Source organism: Armigeres subalbatus, chromosome 2 (assembly GCF_024139115.2).
Source record: "Armigeres subalbatus isolate Guangzhou_Male chromosome 2, GZ_Asu_2, whole genome shotgun sequence".
Taxonomy (NCBI): domain Eukaryota; kingdom Metazoa; phylum Arthropoda; class Insecta; order Diptera; family Culicidae; genus Armigeres; species Armigeres subalbatus.
In genome coordinates this window covers 258,408,687-258,425,409 of record NC_085140.1, presented here as the reverse complement: position 1 = coordinate 258,425,409, position 16,723 = coordinate 258,408,687, and the positions used below count along the sequence as shown (strand labels likewise).

General features: G+C 38.4%; 1 protein-coding gene across 16 annotated transcripts in view; it reads left to right on the top strand.

Annotated features, from left to right (window-relative positions):
• LOC134212119 (sodium/hydrogen exchanger 3) overlaps positions 1 to 16,723 on the top strand; it is a 276,330-nt gene that overhangs the window by 167,985 nt on the left and 91,622 nt on the right. For all 16 annotated transcript variants that reach the window (XM_062689674.1, XM_062689683.1, XM_062689682.1 and 13 more), the window contains 4 exons: positions 11,222 to 11,485; positions 11,551 to 11,744; positions 12,949 to 13,069; positions 13,167 to 13,305. In XM_062689674.1, the coding sequence (XP_062545658.1) occupies positions 11,222 to 11,485; positions 11,551 to 11,744; positions 12,949 to 13,069; positions 13,167 to 13,305 (718 nt within the window). The remainder of the gene's footprint in view (positions 1 to 11,221; positions 11,486 to 11,550; positions 11,745 to 12,948; positions 13,070 to 13,166; positions 13,306 to 16,723) is intronic.

The window sequence follows — 16,723 nt, the reverse complement described above, 5'->3', positions numbered from 1 at the left end:
GATTGATATTCCCCTTTTCAATATTAGGAGTCCTTCGTCGACATCAATCGAAAGGAAAAGATGTAACTTTGTTTTTCTACCCCATATCGATTCAGAATAGCCTCAATTAACCTCTACACTTTCATAGTACAATAGCAGAAAAGAATAGCTCAGAAATAGATCTGCAAAATCGTTGTTACTCATTCATCTCAACTGTGCTTTATTGAATAATGAATGACACTTCTATTTCCAAGAAGGATGGCTCGTACGACGAGCCGCAACAAACGTAGTCTGTGGTAAGTGATATATTTATTGTTTTTCCTCTGGTCTCGAAATATTTATTGACCAAAATAAAATAAAAAAAAAATACGTCTACAGATTGAGCCAGTTTGTTTGTCCACGGTTTGTCATGGAAATAAAACTGTTTTGCGTATCGGACAAGAAATGAGTGGAATTGAAATGGATGCGTACAATTAATTAATTCGATTAGTCTCAATTCTTGATATACAACATATTTCTGCTTGGCTCACGCAAGGCCGTATGCGAAAATTAGCGACGGCTGTCGGAGGCGGCGCGCGTTCTGGCTGAGAATAATCTCCATCTGGACTGCATTACTTCTTCAATTCGTTTTCATTCATTCAGTGTGTATTCTTGCTGTTCGATTAATTTACTACTGGCATCTAATAGTGCCCATCATTCTCTGTGAAGCTGTTCCAACCAGAATGGGTTGTTCTGAGCTGGATATTTCCTGTCCATTGGGGTCCACGACCGGTTAAAACCAATTGGAACTGATTTGGAAATAGTTTGGAATGCTGTTAATTACAGAGAATATGAATGTACACATCTCCTGATTAATCTTGGATGCATAGCCATGCATAGGTATTTGATGCTTTGGACTCCAATGATATTCAACATGATTTTTGCAAAAAAAAAATCCGGAACTTTTTTGTATTTTAATATTTAATTTTAATTTTCAATAAGTATGCTTTACAGTTCTATTAACTATTCTTACAGCGCTTTCTTAGCCGGGAGGTAAAATGTGCGGCTATACAAAGTCCATGCTGGAAGTTTGATCTTAGAGATTTCCCCTAAAGTCTTGGAGAATGAATTCCTGAAAATTCTTGGGGAAAGATTTCGCGTGGGACGAATTTCCCTGAACTTTTCGAGGAGCACTTCCTCAGAATTCTTGAAAGGGTAATTAACAAGTTTTCCAGACGAAGAATCACTTTCTGGTGGCAGAATTTGGAATTTGAAGAAAAAATGTCCTAAAATTCCTCGAAAAAGAATTTCCAAAAAAACATGGGTAATAGTTCTTTAAGAGCAAGGAATTCTCCAGAACTCTTGATGAAGAAATTTTGTAGTATATCTAGGAGAAGAGTTCGCCAGAATTCATAGGGAGTTTGCCTATCCGGAGTTGGCAAAGAAGTGACCAATCTATTGAATTCATTCAAGAAAGCTGCTTTTTTTCATAAATTGTTTGTTATCTGTATTCACTACAATATTTCATAATAAGAGACCAATTCTTGATATTGGTCGTATGTTGTAGCAATTCAAATGGCTCCTGAGTAGTACTCCGGAAGTACCGGAAGGTTAAGCATAAAACAGGGAGCATCGAATCCATTAGAATGAAATTAACCAGCTGCTCCAACTTTTAACTTGGTCGAGTCAAATATGATACGCTGGAGACTACCTTACTGTTCTAGTCGAACTACATATCTGTAAAGCTACAATTATTAGTGGAATTAAATGGGACAGCACTATCCCTTCTTACGGAGGGTGTATGACAAGTGAAGGCATTCCACTAAAAGCTCTAAATTCCTATTTGTATTTGCAGGTTGTAACACGTTTAGAATATTGAGATTTCCCACCTGGGCACACTTATTTTTTAACAATAATTATGGTTGAAATCGGGATCAGACCATAAAATATTCACTTTCACGAAGCAACTTCGGCCCGAATTTTGACAGACGTTGCATGATTATTCAAAACAGAGGGTTAATGAATAAACCTTCCAATGAATGATTGGATTTGTTATGATTAAATCAATCAACTCTATGATTAAAGGTTATAAATCTAGACCAACATTTGAAAAGGGCGTAACAGCCAAAATTTATTCCTTTTGATTCTTTGTCCACATATATAGCAATATATGTAGACGAAGAATCAAAAGGAATAAAAATTGGCTGTTACGCCCTTTTCAAATGTTGGTCTAGAAATAATGATTAACTCATTTTAGATAATGATTAATGATTATGTTTAACGATTAAATTTATTCCAGTGATGAACTTAATTCTAAAATTAAAAATCACTTAAATAAAGATAAAAAAAGATCTTATTTATTTTTGTCAATGACTAACGATAATTATTAATAAATAAACCGTTTGGAGTATGATTAATGATTACCGATCGTGAATGAATATTGACACAATATGTGTGTGATTAATGATTAACCATCGATATGATTATTGATAAATTAGTATGAATAATAAAACTGAATGATTTGCATAGTGATAAATAATCAGGTAATCTTTATCTAAGGCTACCAAATTGGGTTATCAAATGGTATAAAAGTTATATGATAACGATAAACGATTAATGAATAAAAGCGATGTATGCTATGATTAAGATTTACTTTTACTTAAGACTGAGGGGTCTCGTATAACTTATTTTTTCTTTTCCAAATGAAACTAAAGGTGTGCGCTGGCCAAAAGCCAAATGTTGTTTGGCCAAATATGGCATTTGACCGAACAAACCATTTAGCCAAAACCCATCTAGCTTAAAGTTATTTTGCCGAAAATGTCGTTTGATCGAAAGGTACATACTGTCGAAAATGCGGTTCAGCCGAACGGCCAAAAGAACTCCTTTGGCTGAAAAAATCCGTTGGCCAATAGCTCAATTGGCCAATATGGTCGTTTGATAGAAAGATTCATTTGGGAGAAATGAACATTTTGCCTAAAGTGGCGAAGGGTTTTGCAGAAAGGTTAATTTGGCTAAATGATCTATTCGGCAAAACGACATTTTCGGCCAAACGGCAGTTTCAGTCTACAGGGTTGCTAGGTCAAACCGTTTAGGACAAACGTTTACATAATTCCGCCAAATGGAATTCGGCTTACAGTGTTATTCGGCTAAGCGGCATTCAAACAAATGGTTTTTCGCCGAATGACTTTTGATCAAACGACAGGAAGGGCCATTTGGCCGAAAGGTGATTGGCCAAATAAATCATTAGACCCATCTGGTCGAAAATAATATTTAACGAAATGGATATACGACCGAAAATATCGTTTAGTAATTTGGCCGAAAAAGTCGTTTGGCCAAATAGGTCATTTGACCGGCCATTTAGTCGTATGATCAATTCGGCCAAATGGCCCTTTCTGTCAAACGACCATTACGACCAAACGGCATTTTCGGCCTGTTGATTTTTTCGGCCAAACGACGATTTCGGCCAACAACCTGTTAGACACAACGGTATTTTTTCGGCCGATTGTCGTTTTGGCCAAATGAAATTTTTGGACAAACCGTTCACCACGTATGACCATGAGCAAACCAAAGAATGTCCGGTACAAATCCAAAGAAATTCGTTCAAAATTCCGATGTAACCGTTTGGTTCCAAATTGTGGATTTTGGTTACAAATTGTGGCCAGATTAGATGTTTGAGTCATTTGCTATCGAGTTTAAGGAAATTTTAAACCAATACAGGATTGAATAAAGTGACCAGTTATTTTTTGGATCAATGCAGGACACTTTATGCATTATATATTTTAAAAGCTGTATTTATTGAGCAATATTGTTATGAGTAATTATTTTATTATTAGTAATAATTTATTAAAAATTTAATCGAATCGTTTCAAAAGAATTTTGTGTCCCATCAACACGCCAACTACTCGATTTCTTAGAAACGATTACTTTGAATTTTCTTAATATTTTTAAAAGAAATGTTTTACAATCTTGATCTCGTGGCAGTGCGGTTTGCGGCGCCGGTCGTCTGAGCGTATGGTATAGTATGTGTTGTGTATGTATCAAATGCTTAAGGCGTTTTCCTGATTTTATAGATTTTTTTAGATCTTGTGTGGAGCAGAGCGAGCGGGGTGGGCAGACCAGATGCAAAACGACCTGGCGAGCGTGGCCTCTTTGTAAATCAGGCGTCCGTGTGCTAAGACATGTTTAGTGAAGTCAAGTTGTGACAAGTGAACCAGGCCCACTCCTTCTGAAGTTTTGGGGAAGACGTGTTCAGGTAAACCCAATTCCTGCACCGTAAAACTTGGAGTTAATTCCTTGATGTCCATTAGGACCTCTACTACCCATTATTTTGTTCCGTCTAGCACACGGTTCGGTCCGCGAAGCCAACAGGCTTTCGGGCCTCAACAGTTAAGGATTGCGTCGTCCATAGTTGGAGTTTCCTCGATCGTCAAGGAGAATTTCCCCTCTCGGCTGTCCAAGGTGGTGAAGCCACGGCCGGCCGATTGTGTCAAAGAGGGAAGACGCCTGCAAGGTACCGACCAGCAACGCCCGCTGGCCCCGTCGGACGAAAATCGTCCACATCGCCGCTCGCCTTGCTAGTCGGCGGGATTTCTGGCTGCACTGGAGTCTGGACTGGAGTCGCTGTGGTGGCTATTTCAGCCCGTCATCAACAGCAGCCGTGGTCACACTTAACAAATTAACATAAATTTATTACACAAAATAAATGCACACGCCACAATTAGGAACAAATAAATTATATACAAGAAAAGTGAAAGTTTCCGGTGTTAGATTTTGTTTACAGCGAAAAACCCTTGATAACCCAGTAGTTAGCCGACCCTGGGATTGCCGGACAGTCTCTTTCATCTTGGTTGGGCTCGCAACTGCTTATTGTCGAAGTAGTTTCACCGAAAAACAAAACAGCTTTTCGTAAAAAAATAAAAATTGAATGTTTGAATTCTGAAAAGGCTTAGTGGAAATTCCGGAAAATTACACAAAGAAATTTTGAAAAGTTTACCATACACGCGGAAGAATCCTGTACGATTGAAACAACTGTTTCCTTTGTTGCTTCAAACAACGAGGACATTGTTGTTTCAATCTTCAAATTTGTTGTTTCAACACTGAAACGAACGAACGAACTGAAACCAACGAACTTCATTGTTTTTTCCAATCCTGCATCGTATGACATAAACAATAAATATTTAATAGTAATAAATTTTTCGTTTTTATGACTTATGAGCGCCGGGTGAAATGGTGGGGATCCTGAGTGTGCCATGACTAAACATGGGAGCATATTTTTCGATACGTCATTTTCATCGTTTTTCGTTCATTTTTGGTATCAAAATAACAGTCGCGAGTGCTAAAATCAAGAAGCAAACCATAATACGGAAGGAGATTGACGCGTGTAGAAGAAGAAAAATCGTTTAGGAGAGGACTCTACGGAAAGCAAAAACATAATCTTCCGCAACAGTGAATTTAAAGGAAATGGTGGTAGTATCACACATCAAGTAAGTCGTTTCCAATTTGTTGTACCGTGGGGCATCGAAATCTGTACACTTAAGCACCTTAGTATATAAAAAGTCATTAGAAAATAGGAATCGAATGTAAATAAAACGTTTTTCATTGACATAGGAGCATGAAGGCTTCTACTTTTGGAGTGCTTCACATTTACTCATTAAAAACTACGAAAAACATAATAAAATAATGAATAAAATCAACTACTCCTGACTCGAAATCCGTCCACCGTGGACGGATTTCGAATCAAAGGATCAAAATCCGTACAGCTATTTTCAGGGAATCAATTTTTCTGGAATGCGCGTGCGAAACAAGCGACAAAAGCAGAGGAGCGACATCCAATTTTTTTACTATGGATTTTGACAGGTTTGCCTGTTCGTTCTTTTTTGGGGGATAAATTTATCCCCCAGTGTCAAATTACCTCAATACAGATTTATTTTGCAATAGTATGTGCGCGAATTTCGAATGTTTACGTTTTTACAGGAGAATATGATACGAAACGCCCATTCCACTCAATAATGCAACATGATACAATCATGAGAAAATGGAGAAAAATTTAACGAATTATCAACTAAAACAATTTTACACTCGATTCCATGCTTCAAACTTAAGAATGTTCAACTTATTTGCTCAATTATTTAGAATGCTAGTTGCACAAGGTGCTGTCTTATGCCTTTGTTCGTTTTATATCATTTTCACCCTCGCAATTGTTTATGTTGCATTCGCAGTGCACTCGTATTGGTGATTCAGAAAAGATGTGACAAAGATGGCGTAGCTTGTCATCCCCGTGGACAAAAGCGAACCAACGACAAAGCTTTGTTTTTGTCGGAGATAATAATGACAAAGATCCGAAAAATTTTGTCAGCAACAAAAAAGAAGACAATCTTGTTGCTAACTTTTTAACCCGTTATTTTGCATTATTTCAAGAGCAAATTTCGGTTTTATGCTATCATAGTTTCTGCTTTTATGGAAATATTCGAGAATCGAACAATGATTACAAAATTAGCATCGTATTTTTGGAAATATAAGAACATGCAAGGCAAATGATTCTTGTCATATTGTGTTCGGGTTCGGATAAAGGTTTGTCGCTAGGTGCGTTTGTCAGTAACAAACTCTGTTGATGACAAAGAGTATATTGTTAGGCGTTGCCCGAATATTGATTCCCTGGCTATTTTTTAACTAAATATTTAAATTGAAACAGTCTGATTGACTAAACTACTACTGTAAATAGTTCGATACGCACCTTGAGAAACGATCCCTTTGATTTGTATACCGCTTATCTTATGAAATGGTTCGCAATTAGCAATTTAAACACAGTTACTTTTGGTGCAATAATGCTCTACCCGAAAACAAAATGGCGGCAAAAACTACGCGTTTGGTGGGTGGCGATTTGTTTTTTTATTTTTATTGTTTTAATTTCAAAGCCTTCTTTCCATTTCTGTGCCCTAAAAGCTTACAGCCAAGTATCTGAAAAGGACAAGATACATTATTTCTACATCAATTACCTTTAACCCCCTTTAATTGATTGATATCTCATGAGGTGGACGGATTTCGGTGCTGTACGGATTTCGGTGCCGCACGGTAGCTGATTATTGAAAATAATAATAGATTGAAAGTGTGATTTATTTAAGGGTAAATGTTTTTCAATTAACAGTAGTGAAAATAAAAACTTTTTTAAGGTTATAATCCTACGATGAGTTTTTCCGACTCAACTCTCTGGACGTTTATCAACGCAGCTACTGTTGTAAGGTAGGGTGGACGGGAAAGGATGGTCTCTAATTTTCCCAATTTTAAGCAACGTTCATACAAAAAGTGTGTGGCCCTTACCAAAGAGTTAGCGCTTTGCCTGGAAAATCAAAGGGGCCCGAATAAGGTTATCCCATCCCGTACACATAAATATGTCGCAAATCTCCCATGTCATACGAACTGATTTTTTTTAATTCTCTAAAAGTATGTTCGTGTCACTAGGCTTTTTTTCTCACAAGGCATTTCAATCATGTTTGTGTTTCATGTTTGTTCGAGTAATCACATATACATATATCAGGCTGCATATGTATTAGAGTGGGGCGTCATGGTCATTTTTTCAAATCAATGGTTTTTCGAAGCCATTCTGGGTCCTGAACAACTGTGCAGAATTTGGGACCGATTGGTTGCTTCCTCGCTTTCCGCATTGCGTTTGAAGTTTGTATGGAAATTAGTATGGGAGAACGTATATTTTTGCATTTCTACTACTAGAGGTTTCAGTTCATCGTAAACCAAGTGGCACATTACGTTAAAGTATAACCCAAAGGATGCCGAAAAACTTTGCTAAAGAAGGCACGTTGCTGGAACGTCCACGAAAAAAGTTATAACGCTTCGAAGATTGAGTGTTCAAACCATATGCAAAAAATCATTTATTCTGCCAGCACTGCCGAACTACGTGGAGCAATAATTTAACTGAGTGTTATTTCAAAACTATTGATTTTATAGGACTTTGGAGCTAATGGGAGATATTCGGAATGATTTCACAAAGTAAAAATTCCGACTAGAAGGAAAATGGGGTTTGCCCTCTGACAATTACAGGTTCTCCGGTAGTGCTGGCAGAAACATTGATTTCTTGCATATGGTTTCAACGATCAATTTTCAAAACGAAATAACATTTTTTGTAGACCTTCCAGCTGCATACCTTCTTCGGCAAAGTCTTTCGGCATCTTCCAGGCTATATGCTAACGTATTGAGTCACGTGATTGATGATAAATTGAAGCCGCTAAGAGCAAAAATGTAAAAAAGTACATTTTCCCATACTAATCTCCATGTAAATTTAAAACGCGATGCGGCATGCGAGGTCGCAACCAATCGAGCCCATATTTTGCACAGTTGATTGGGGTCCCAAAACGATTCAGAAAAACCTTGATCTCACTTGATCGGAAGAAGTTTGCGTTTTCCCATACAACTGCGCCCCACTCTAATATGTATATTAATAAATAGCTACTACACATTAAAAAAATCAAATTGCGTAATTTTTTTAAATATTTCTTTTTATAATTATACATAAAAAGTTGCGTTTGGTCCAATGATGATCCCTAATGGCACATTTCCAGGGTTTGCAGAAATCGCTCTCAATAGATAACGAATAACGATAAAAGAGAGGCAAAAACTGTTCCAAATCATAACAAGCCATGATAACAAATTTATCAAACTTGTATACAAATGCAAAAAAAACAGAATCGGATAGGAAGCCCTCACATAAAAATGGTGATTCTCGCTTTGTTTTCGCTCCTTTCGTGTTGGTTACTGCACAGCTGCACATCCCGAATCAGTTCTCTATCATGAGAGCTTGCGAAAAAAGTTTCTCGCGGTATGCTTCAAAGATGATAAGTGAGAGACTTGCTCTTTCTCTTTAGGATTCAATCCATGCACTTTTCAGATCGATTTGGTTACAGCAGCTCCAAAGTGACTGGATTGGGTCGCATATGAGTCACAGTGACTGGTATGTGTGTGCTACTCGGAACTGAATCTACAGTAATGAAAGTATCACTTCAGTACCAAACTTTCAAAACGACTTGTCTGCTTTTGTGGACAAGGGTTCAAACGTCGATTTGACGAATCTGATAGAACTCCCACGAAAACCAACACCATAAATACGTAGATGAAGGCTAATGCTACCTGTTGCTGGTGTTGATTTGCGTGGGAGTATTATCAGATTCGTTAAATCGACGTTTGAATCATTGTTTGCGGAAGCAGATGGGTCGTTTTGAAAATTTTGTATTGACTTGAAACATGGGTGCGGAAAGCAAAACGATCAGCCGGTCACCTAAATTTTGCGCAAGAGAGTAAATTAATCAGAATGTGAAAATTTGTTTCTTGCCCAGCCGTGTTTATCCAGTGGGTAGAGCGATCGGCCGGTCATCGAAATATTGTTCTGCTTTCTGCGGAAAGCAAACCGATCGGCCGGTCACCGACATTTTGTTTTGCATTGTGCGGGTGAGTGAATCAATCAGAAAGTGAAAATATAGTTTGCATCCAGTAGTATAGTGCGTTCGATAATTAAATTGATTAGTGTGCGTTCGATTGTTTTTGTTTTATATCAAACTGCACGTTATACACGGCAAACCGTTTACCAAAACGAACCCTGCTACACTCCCTACCCCATATATCCAACATCCCAGTGATTTCTCGTGGAAGTGCACATGACTCGTCGGCTTTCATCAAAGCGAGTATCACGTCACCATTTTCCTACCTATTCCTTATTGACCTGCATTCGTACACGACCGGCGCTGGTATTGCTTATTTTTGGGTCATCAGTTCTTACACATTGAGGATGAAGTTAGTCCCAAACTTCATCTGTTGGTTCTCTGTGTAATTACAGCTGACCTGGCATTAACGGAGTAGCAACCGTCGGTCAATCATTCTCATGCGCCGCCTTATGAGCGCCGGGTGAAATGGCTTTCGGCGTGACGCCAAAAACGCCGCCGCCGACGATTTTTGGACCGGCGCACACCTCATGTGAAAATACGCTGTTGTCATGTGAAAATACGTTGTTCAGATACATAGAATTAATTAGGTACAGTGATGATTGACGAGAGTCAGTACGGATTGTGCACCAATGCTGAGCGATGTTGTAACTAGTTTGAACTAAACAAACCTTGTAATAGCCTTGTAATTGATGCAACTGACATAAATTGAAGAAAAGCTATCGCCTGCGGTACGATCTGATGTCTGTTTTCATAAATCTTCATATGGATACATACACCCAGGTTGTTTTACACAGCTTGGTTTTGGTGCACTTGAATTAAGATTTATGAATCTGATTTAAATGTTATTGAACTAATTCTAAATTAAAATTATCCTTCAAAAAGTAGATCTCATCATTTAACTTCAGTTCAGCTAATATTTTAAGCATTATTTTTCCATCTATCAAAAAAAGAATATGTATGGGAATCTTACACGCAAAAAAAAGCGTTCCCGAATTCATGAACCAGCAAAAATACTCCGTGATTTAATTCATGGATTCGGGAACATCAGTTACGTTTTCTAGAACGTTCCAGGAAACGTGACGTTGTTTCCGAATCCGTGGCTGTTGTTCACGAAAAAATACACCGTGAACTTGTTAGTTTACGAATTCATGAACGCTTTTTTTGCGTGTAGTGCCATGGAAAAATGCGTATGCGGTACAATTTTATCCGCATTGTAAATTATCATGTTAGTAAAAAAACATATTTTATGGTTAATCAATATTCACTAACATTCTTGTTTACAATTGGGACCAAACTAAATACATGAAATCATGTGTCGCGACCAGGCTTGTAAAATGTCATATGCATGTCATTTGACTAATTTGTTCATAACTTTCTTTAGAAGCCAAATTTATTCCATAATTTTAGATGTACTCATAACGCTTGAGTAGGGTTATATTTTTGTCCAAGGGTACATTGCTCTAAATATAACATCTGAGGCTGGAGAGTGAAAACTGTCCAAAATGTCACGTGTCATTTGACATAATGTCATTTGAATGACATTTTGCCTCCCACGCCCCAGATTACATATTTACAGCAATGTCTTGTTAGACAAAGTTGTAGGCACATTTAAGCGCTATAAGTTCGTCATACATCATGCATTGATAGCTACCTTCTGGAAAAAGTTCTGGGAAAATTATACAAACGAATGCAAATGACATTTTACAACACTGGTCGCGACTGAGTGCTGAATGCTGATTGACTAATCTTCCACATATCTGTAAAGTGCACGTCGCAATTCTAACCGTCTTTTCGTCTCCATTCTCCTCCCAATCCAGGTTTCCACATGACGCCGAAGCTGAGCAAAATCTTCCCCGAGTCCTGTCTGCTGATCGTGGTCGGCGTCATCATCGGCGTGCTGCTGCGGTATGCCACCAACTTGCACGTGTCCCCGCTGACGCCGAACACGTTCTTCTTCTACATGTTGCCACCCATCATCCTGGACGCGGGTTACTTCATGCCAAATCGAATGTTTTTCGACAACATCGGTACTATCCTACTAATGGCTGTGATCGGTACAATATTCAATATTGCTACCATTGGTAAGTTTTGTGATTTGAGTTGTGGAACACTTTTCCCACATTTAATTACCCTCTTCATTGGCCAGGTGTATCGCTGTGGGCGTGTGGACTGACCGGCATTTTCGGAGTGGATCTGCCATTTTTACACGTATTTCTGTTCTCGTCGCTAATTTCCGCCGTCGATCCGGTCGCGGTGCTGGCCGTCTTTGAGGAAATCCACGTCAATGAAGTGCTATACATCGTCGTGTTTGGCGAATCGTTACTAAACGATGCTGTCACTGTAAGTCGAGACCGATCAATCACGTCGGTTGTCAGTCGGCAGCGTGATGAGCGATGCTACGGGAAGAAACCCGGCGAACCTATCCACAGTTCAAAACCACACGTGTTCTATCTAGCTGGTGGTGCTGTTGATTGATTTGATGAAATGCATTATGAATTGCGGAAAGTGATAATGATGGGAAGCTTTTAAATTTAACCCTAGTGTGGTATCCAAAGGGTTAGATGCGATTTAAATCCACAGAAGTAATACAAATTCTTTTCTATTGCCGTTGACAGTATAGAATAAAAAATAGGTATAGAATATAAAATGATTTATCCTAAGGATGTGCATTATTAAAATATTCTGAAACCCTTTCGCATATTTTCAACTGAAAATTATTTACTGATTTTTTCGAACATTATTAGCTGCACAGAAGTTGAATTATTTTAAATTGAAATTCATTGTTGATAAGTCAGATGGGTCGTTGAAAGTTATACTCAGATACAGCAAAGTTATCAAACAAATATTGCCATTAACATGTAGAAGCATTTTAGAAAATGCTATCTGTAACAGCGAATTTAATCTGCAAAAAAAATTAATTTCCCGATTTGCGATTAGTTACAGTATACCTGTTCGCGCCTTATTTATTTATTATTTCAAATAAACAAATAAAGGATTTGCAACAATATGATCAGAAAGAATGGAAGTACATCTGAACATCAATTCGATTTGGTAACATTTTAATTAGCCTTTCAGCTTGCGTCTGTGATGGTATTTGAAGCCTTCTAGTAGTTAGCAGACGAATAGTCAGTCTCGAAGTGGCATCTCAGAGATGTCGAAATGGCTGAAGTGCTGGATCCGTTACAAATTACAGCAAACACAAAGTATGCATGAACTAGGAACGACACCCATGTTTAAATTTCGCAACCTTATCATACGACACCAGTAGAAAAGGCAACAGGTGTAATGACAGGCAGACGCTTCCAATTCATAAATACCCGGTATTTGTCTAACGACTTAATTTATAGCACTATTCACCTGTGAGCCACCGACCGCAGTAACATCGCTCATCACTCAATCTAGCGCTGGGTACTCCCCAGGCCTGGCACATATGGGGGGGCTGTGGCTAATAGTTAGTGGAGTCACGCTTTCACGTCTTTAATTCGGCCATTTATTTCGTGTCTCCATTCTCGGTACCGCTTGTCCCACGGCGCCACCGGATCAGGTTGTGATGTATCACATGTTCGAGTCGTACAATGAGATTGGCGCCAGCAACATCCAGGTGGTAGATATCGCTTCCGGCGTTGCGTCCTTCTTTGTGGTTGCCCTTGGTGGCACCATCATCGGTAAGTTTGGTTTCCGCTGCCTTTGGTGGTATGGGCGGATGTGTATAACAACACAACACGAATGCAAACAACATTACTTATGATATGTTTAACACAGGTGTAATCTGGGGCTTCCTTACTGGGTTGGTGACGCGATTCACCGACCACGTACGTGTCATCGAGCCTATCTTCATCTTTGTTATGGCCTATTTGGCGTATCTGAATGCTGAAATCTTCCACATGAGCGGCATCTTGGCGTAAGTATTGTTGGATATTTTGCACATATGAATGTTATTATATGTACAAGGTGTTTACTAACTGAGAATAATTGTGATGCTCATTCATAGAATGAAGTATGCAGTGCATATAAGAACTAAAATAGTCACGTCTAACAAATCGAGTTTATTTTAAGGTTTTATCTGTTTAGTCAGATACTTAATTTCATAGAGAATATTAAAAACCATAAAATCGAAGATCAGTTAACCATTATTATTCTAAAAATGCTTACGCTTGATACGCAAATATTAGTAGCCAATAGAGTGGATCTGAAAATGTTTAACTTTTATATCCTATGTAAAGCATTTTTTCAGTTTGTTTAATCCAGGGCTGCCCAACGTACGGCCCGCGGGCCGGATGCGGCCCTCGGCATAATTTTTTGTGGCCCGCGGCGTGTAAGAAAAAAAACTTCATAACCGGCCCGCATGCTTTTCTATCTGGCTCGAGAAGCTGTTTTTCATCATCTATACTCATAGATTTGGAAACTACTGAACCGATCGGTGTGAAAATTTGTAAGCATGGGTATTGGAGCCGGGGAAAGTTCTTAAGATGGTTCAAGACCCCTCCCTGTTCTGGAAGGGAGCACCCATACCAACGTAACATACATCTATCTCTGCATAGCTCGAGAACTAATCAAGCAAATGGAACCAAGTTTGGCATGTTGAGGTTTTTGAAGACGATAAATGTTTCTATGGTAGTTCGAGCCCCATACCTACTATAGAAGGGGGAGGGACTCTTATACGCATAGAACACTAATTTCTGAATAATTCGAGAACTAATTAAGCCTATGGAACCCAATTTGGCATGTGGAAAAAACGAGTTTTCACGTTGTTCTGCCAAATGAAATCGGAACGCAGAGCAACGTTTGCTTAATTTGTGAGTTCAAAATAAATGTTTGTGCTAACTAATTAATGTTGGGCGAGACGAAGATCGACGGATCTGCTAGTTTATTGATGAATTCTGTAGGTTACCAATGATTAAAGAATAAATCTTGGAAAGCACGAAGTCGGATAATGCAATTCGGCCAGTTTTGCTGTTATTGAGATTTTGGATAAACCTTTCTAGGACGGAGTACTTGTTAGGAAATGCATATTGGCTGTTGGTGATATCTTGTGCCTTATTAGGGAAAAGCCTCATTCAGTAATATTAGTTTGTGTAGCACGGTGTAGAGTTCTCGTTGAAGATTTGAAAACTGTGTTACGTGAAAAAGCCACCTGCTTGTGATTCTACCTGCTCGCAATTGATGAAAATACTGAATGTAAAAAAACAAGGCACATGTAGGAGTTTGTATAAGTGGAAGTGATGATCATCTTCAAATCACAGAGGAATTACCTGCTTTGATCCTAATGAAGGGATCGACTACCGGAATAGAACTGAGGAAAGCCGTTAAGGCCTGAATGAGGGAGCTTGGACTCCTTAAAAACTTACGGCCCTGCAACTGATGGAGCTTCGGCAATTGCGGAAACGAACTCAGGCAATGTGAAACTTTTTGGAAAAGTAAAGCAATTTGTTTATTTTATCGTCTTTATTTGAGAGACTTTCAGCTCTAGGCTGGCTATTTGTTAATTTGTTTATTTGTTAATCAATTGTTAATCAGTCACAAATGTTAATTTGTAATATTTTACTGCACATTGCATTTTCAACGAAGCCTTTCAAAGAAATATTCAAGCATATTCGTTGATTTTCAAGAACACAGTTCCTCAACACCGCTCACTGATGTGAATCATTTACCTGAAATGTTTCAAAAGGAGATAATTCACCTCCAATACAACAACGAGCTTAAATCTAAAATTCAAAAAGACACATCTCTTGTAAGATATTTTCTTTCTTCAGACATACATATCTGTGTGAACAGCTCTTATCAAGAATGAAAACAGTGAAAAGTAATTGCTGATCTTCATTATGTGCTTGCGAAATTTGGTCACCGATTGTGAAATAAATATTCGTTGAGTATTGGAAAGTTACCAACAATTCCATGTTTCGCAATTTAAAACTAAAAGACCTGTTACGTAAAAAAAGAAAATAAGCACACAGAAAAGATTGTTCAAACGCAATAAAATCAATTCAATCATGGTAAAATAAATGTATTTTACATTGATTGTTTTGAAAATGTGTAAAAATATATACTGAATATTTCCCGGCCCGCCAACAAGTGGTCATTCTGAAAATTGGCCCGTGGCTTGGAAAGGTTGGACAGGCCTGGTTTAATCATTACGTTCAGTTCTTTTATAATAACACGACATTTAGATGCGCTTTTTTCAGATGTGTTAGTAAATTTGTGCTCCAACCAGCACTCGAAGCAGGCAGTAGAGGCTATCGTTGATCCGCATGTGGATTAGACATTGGGCAGCATCACTAGAAATCTACAGATGCTAGCTTCATGTTCTAAAAATCAAGTAAATCGGTATTGTAATACGCCCGAGTATTAAATGTTGCGGACGGGAATAGGGGATGCTACCCAAATGGTCTGATACCCTACATCGCCTCGTTTATCGCGATTGCCACCTCTTCCAGTGTTTTTTTTTCAATGGATTTTTTGATCATCACTTGTTTGTTGTCACGTACAACCGATACCTGCTCTACTTCATTCCTTTATATAACGGATTTGTCAAGAACAGGAATCTCCTCGATGACCAGCAACAGCCATTGCTTAACAGAAAAAGCAGTAGTTCGCAGGTCTATCGTATAAGTTTTTTCTCAAACCCGCTATCGTTCGAGGAATACGCTTTCCTACTTTCATATATACACCACGAACTCTATACCCAATTTAGAGTGAAACTTTTCTCTTACAACGTGATCAACTTTCCTAAACAATCCGAGCGCCAACGATAAATTTTCATTGTTAACAGATTGTATATTTGAAAGTATCGCACAATAGTTCCTGCGATTTCGATCCAAACTTCAATCGGCATTACACTCTAACTTTTTACCAAACTTCCAAAGTTTTATTTATTTTTTTTCCGTCTTCTATACAGACGGCTGCACCTAAAATTAATATACAACTAATACACGCCATTCCAGTTAACAACAACCATTACATGCCATTCTAGTTAAGTTAAAAAATCTTTCTAATGGATGGTTTTGATGGTTTTAAGGACATAGTTGGAAGAGTACCACGATGGCAGTCAATATGGCACCGGACCTTCCACGGGTCAACCCCACACCTCCCGCACTCCTTTCCCACCAACATTCGAATGTATTTCGGCTCGAGTTATATCATAAATCACCAGTTTCGTGCCAATTTAGGGTAAAGTACCCAATAGTGGACCCCCAACCAATAGACCGTCCAGCCATTTTTGCATTATTACAGCACAATGTAAACATTTTGCTATGAAATTTCATCGGGAGACCCTAACATACAGTCCTATGATTTGATTACATGCATTGGAAACGCTATGG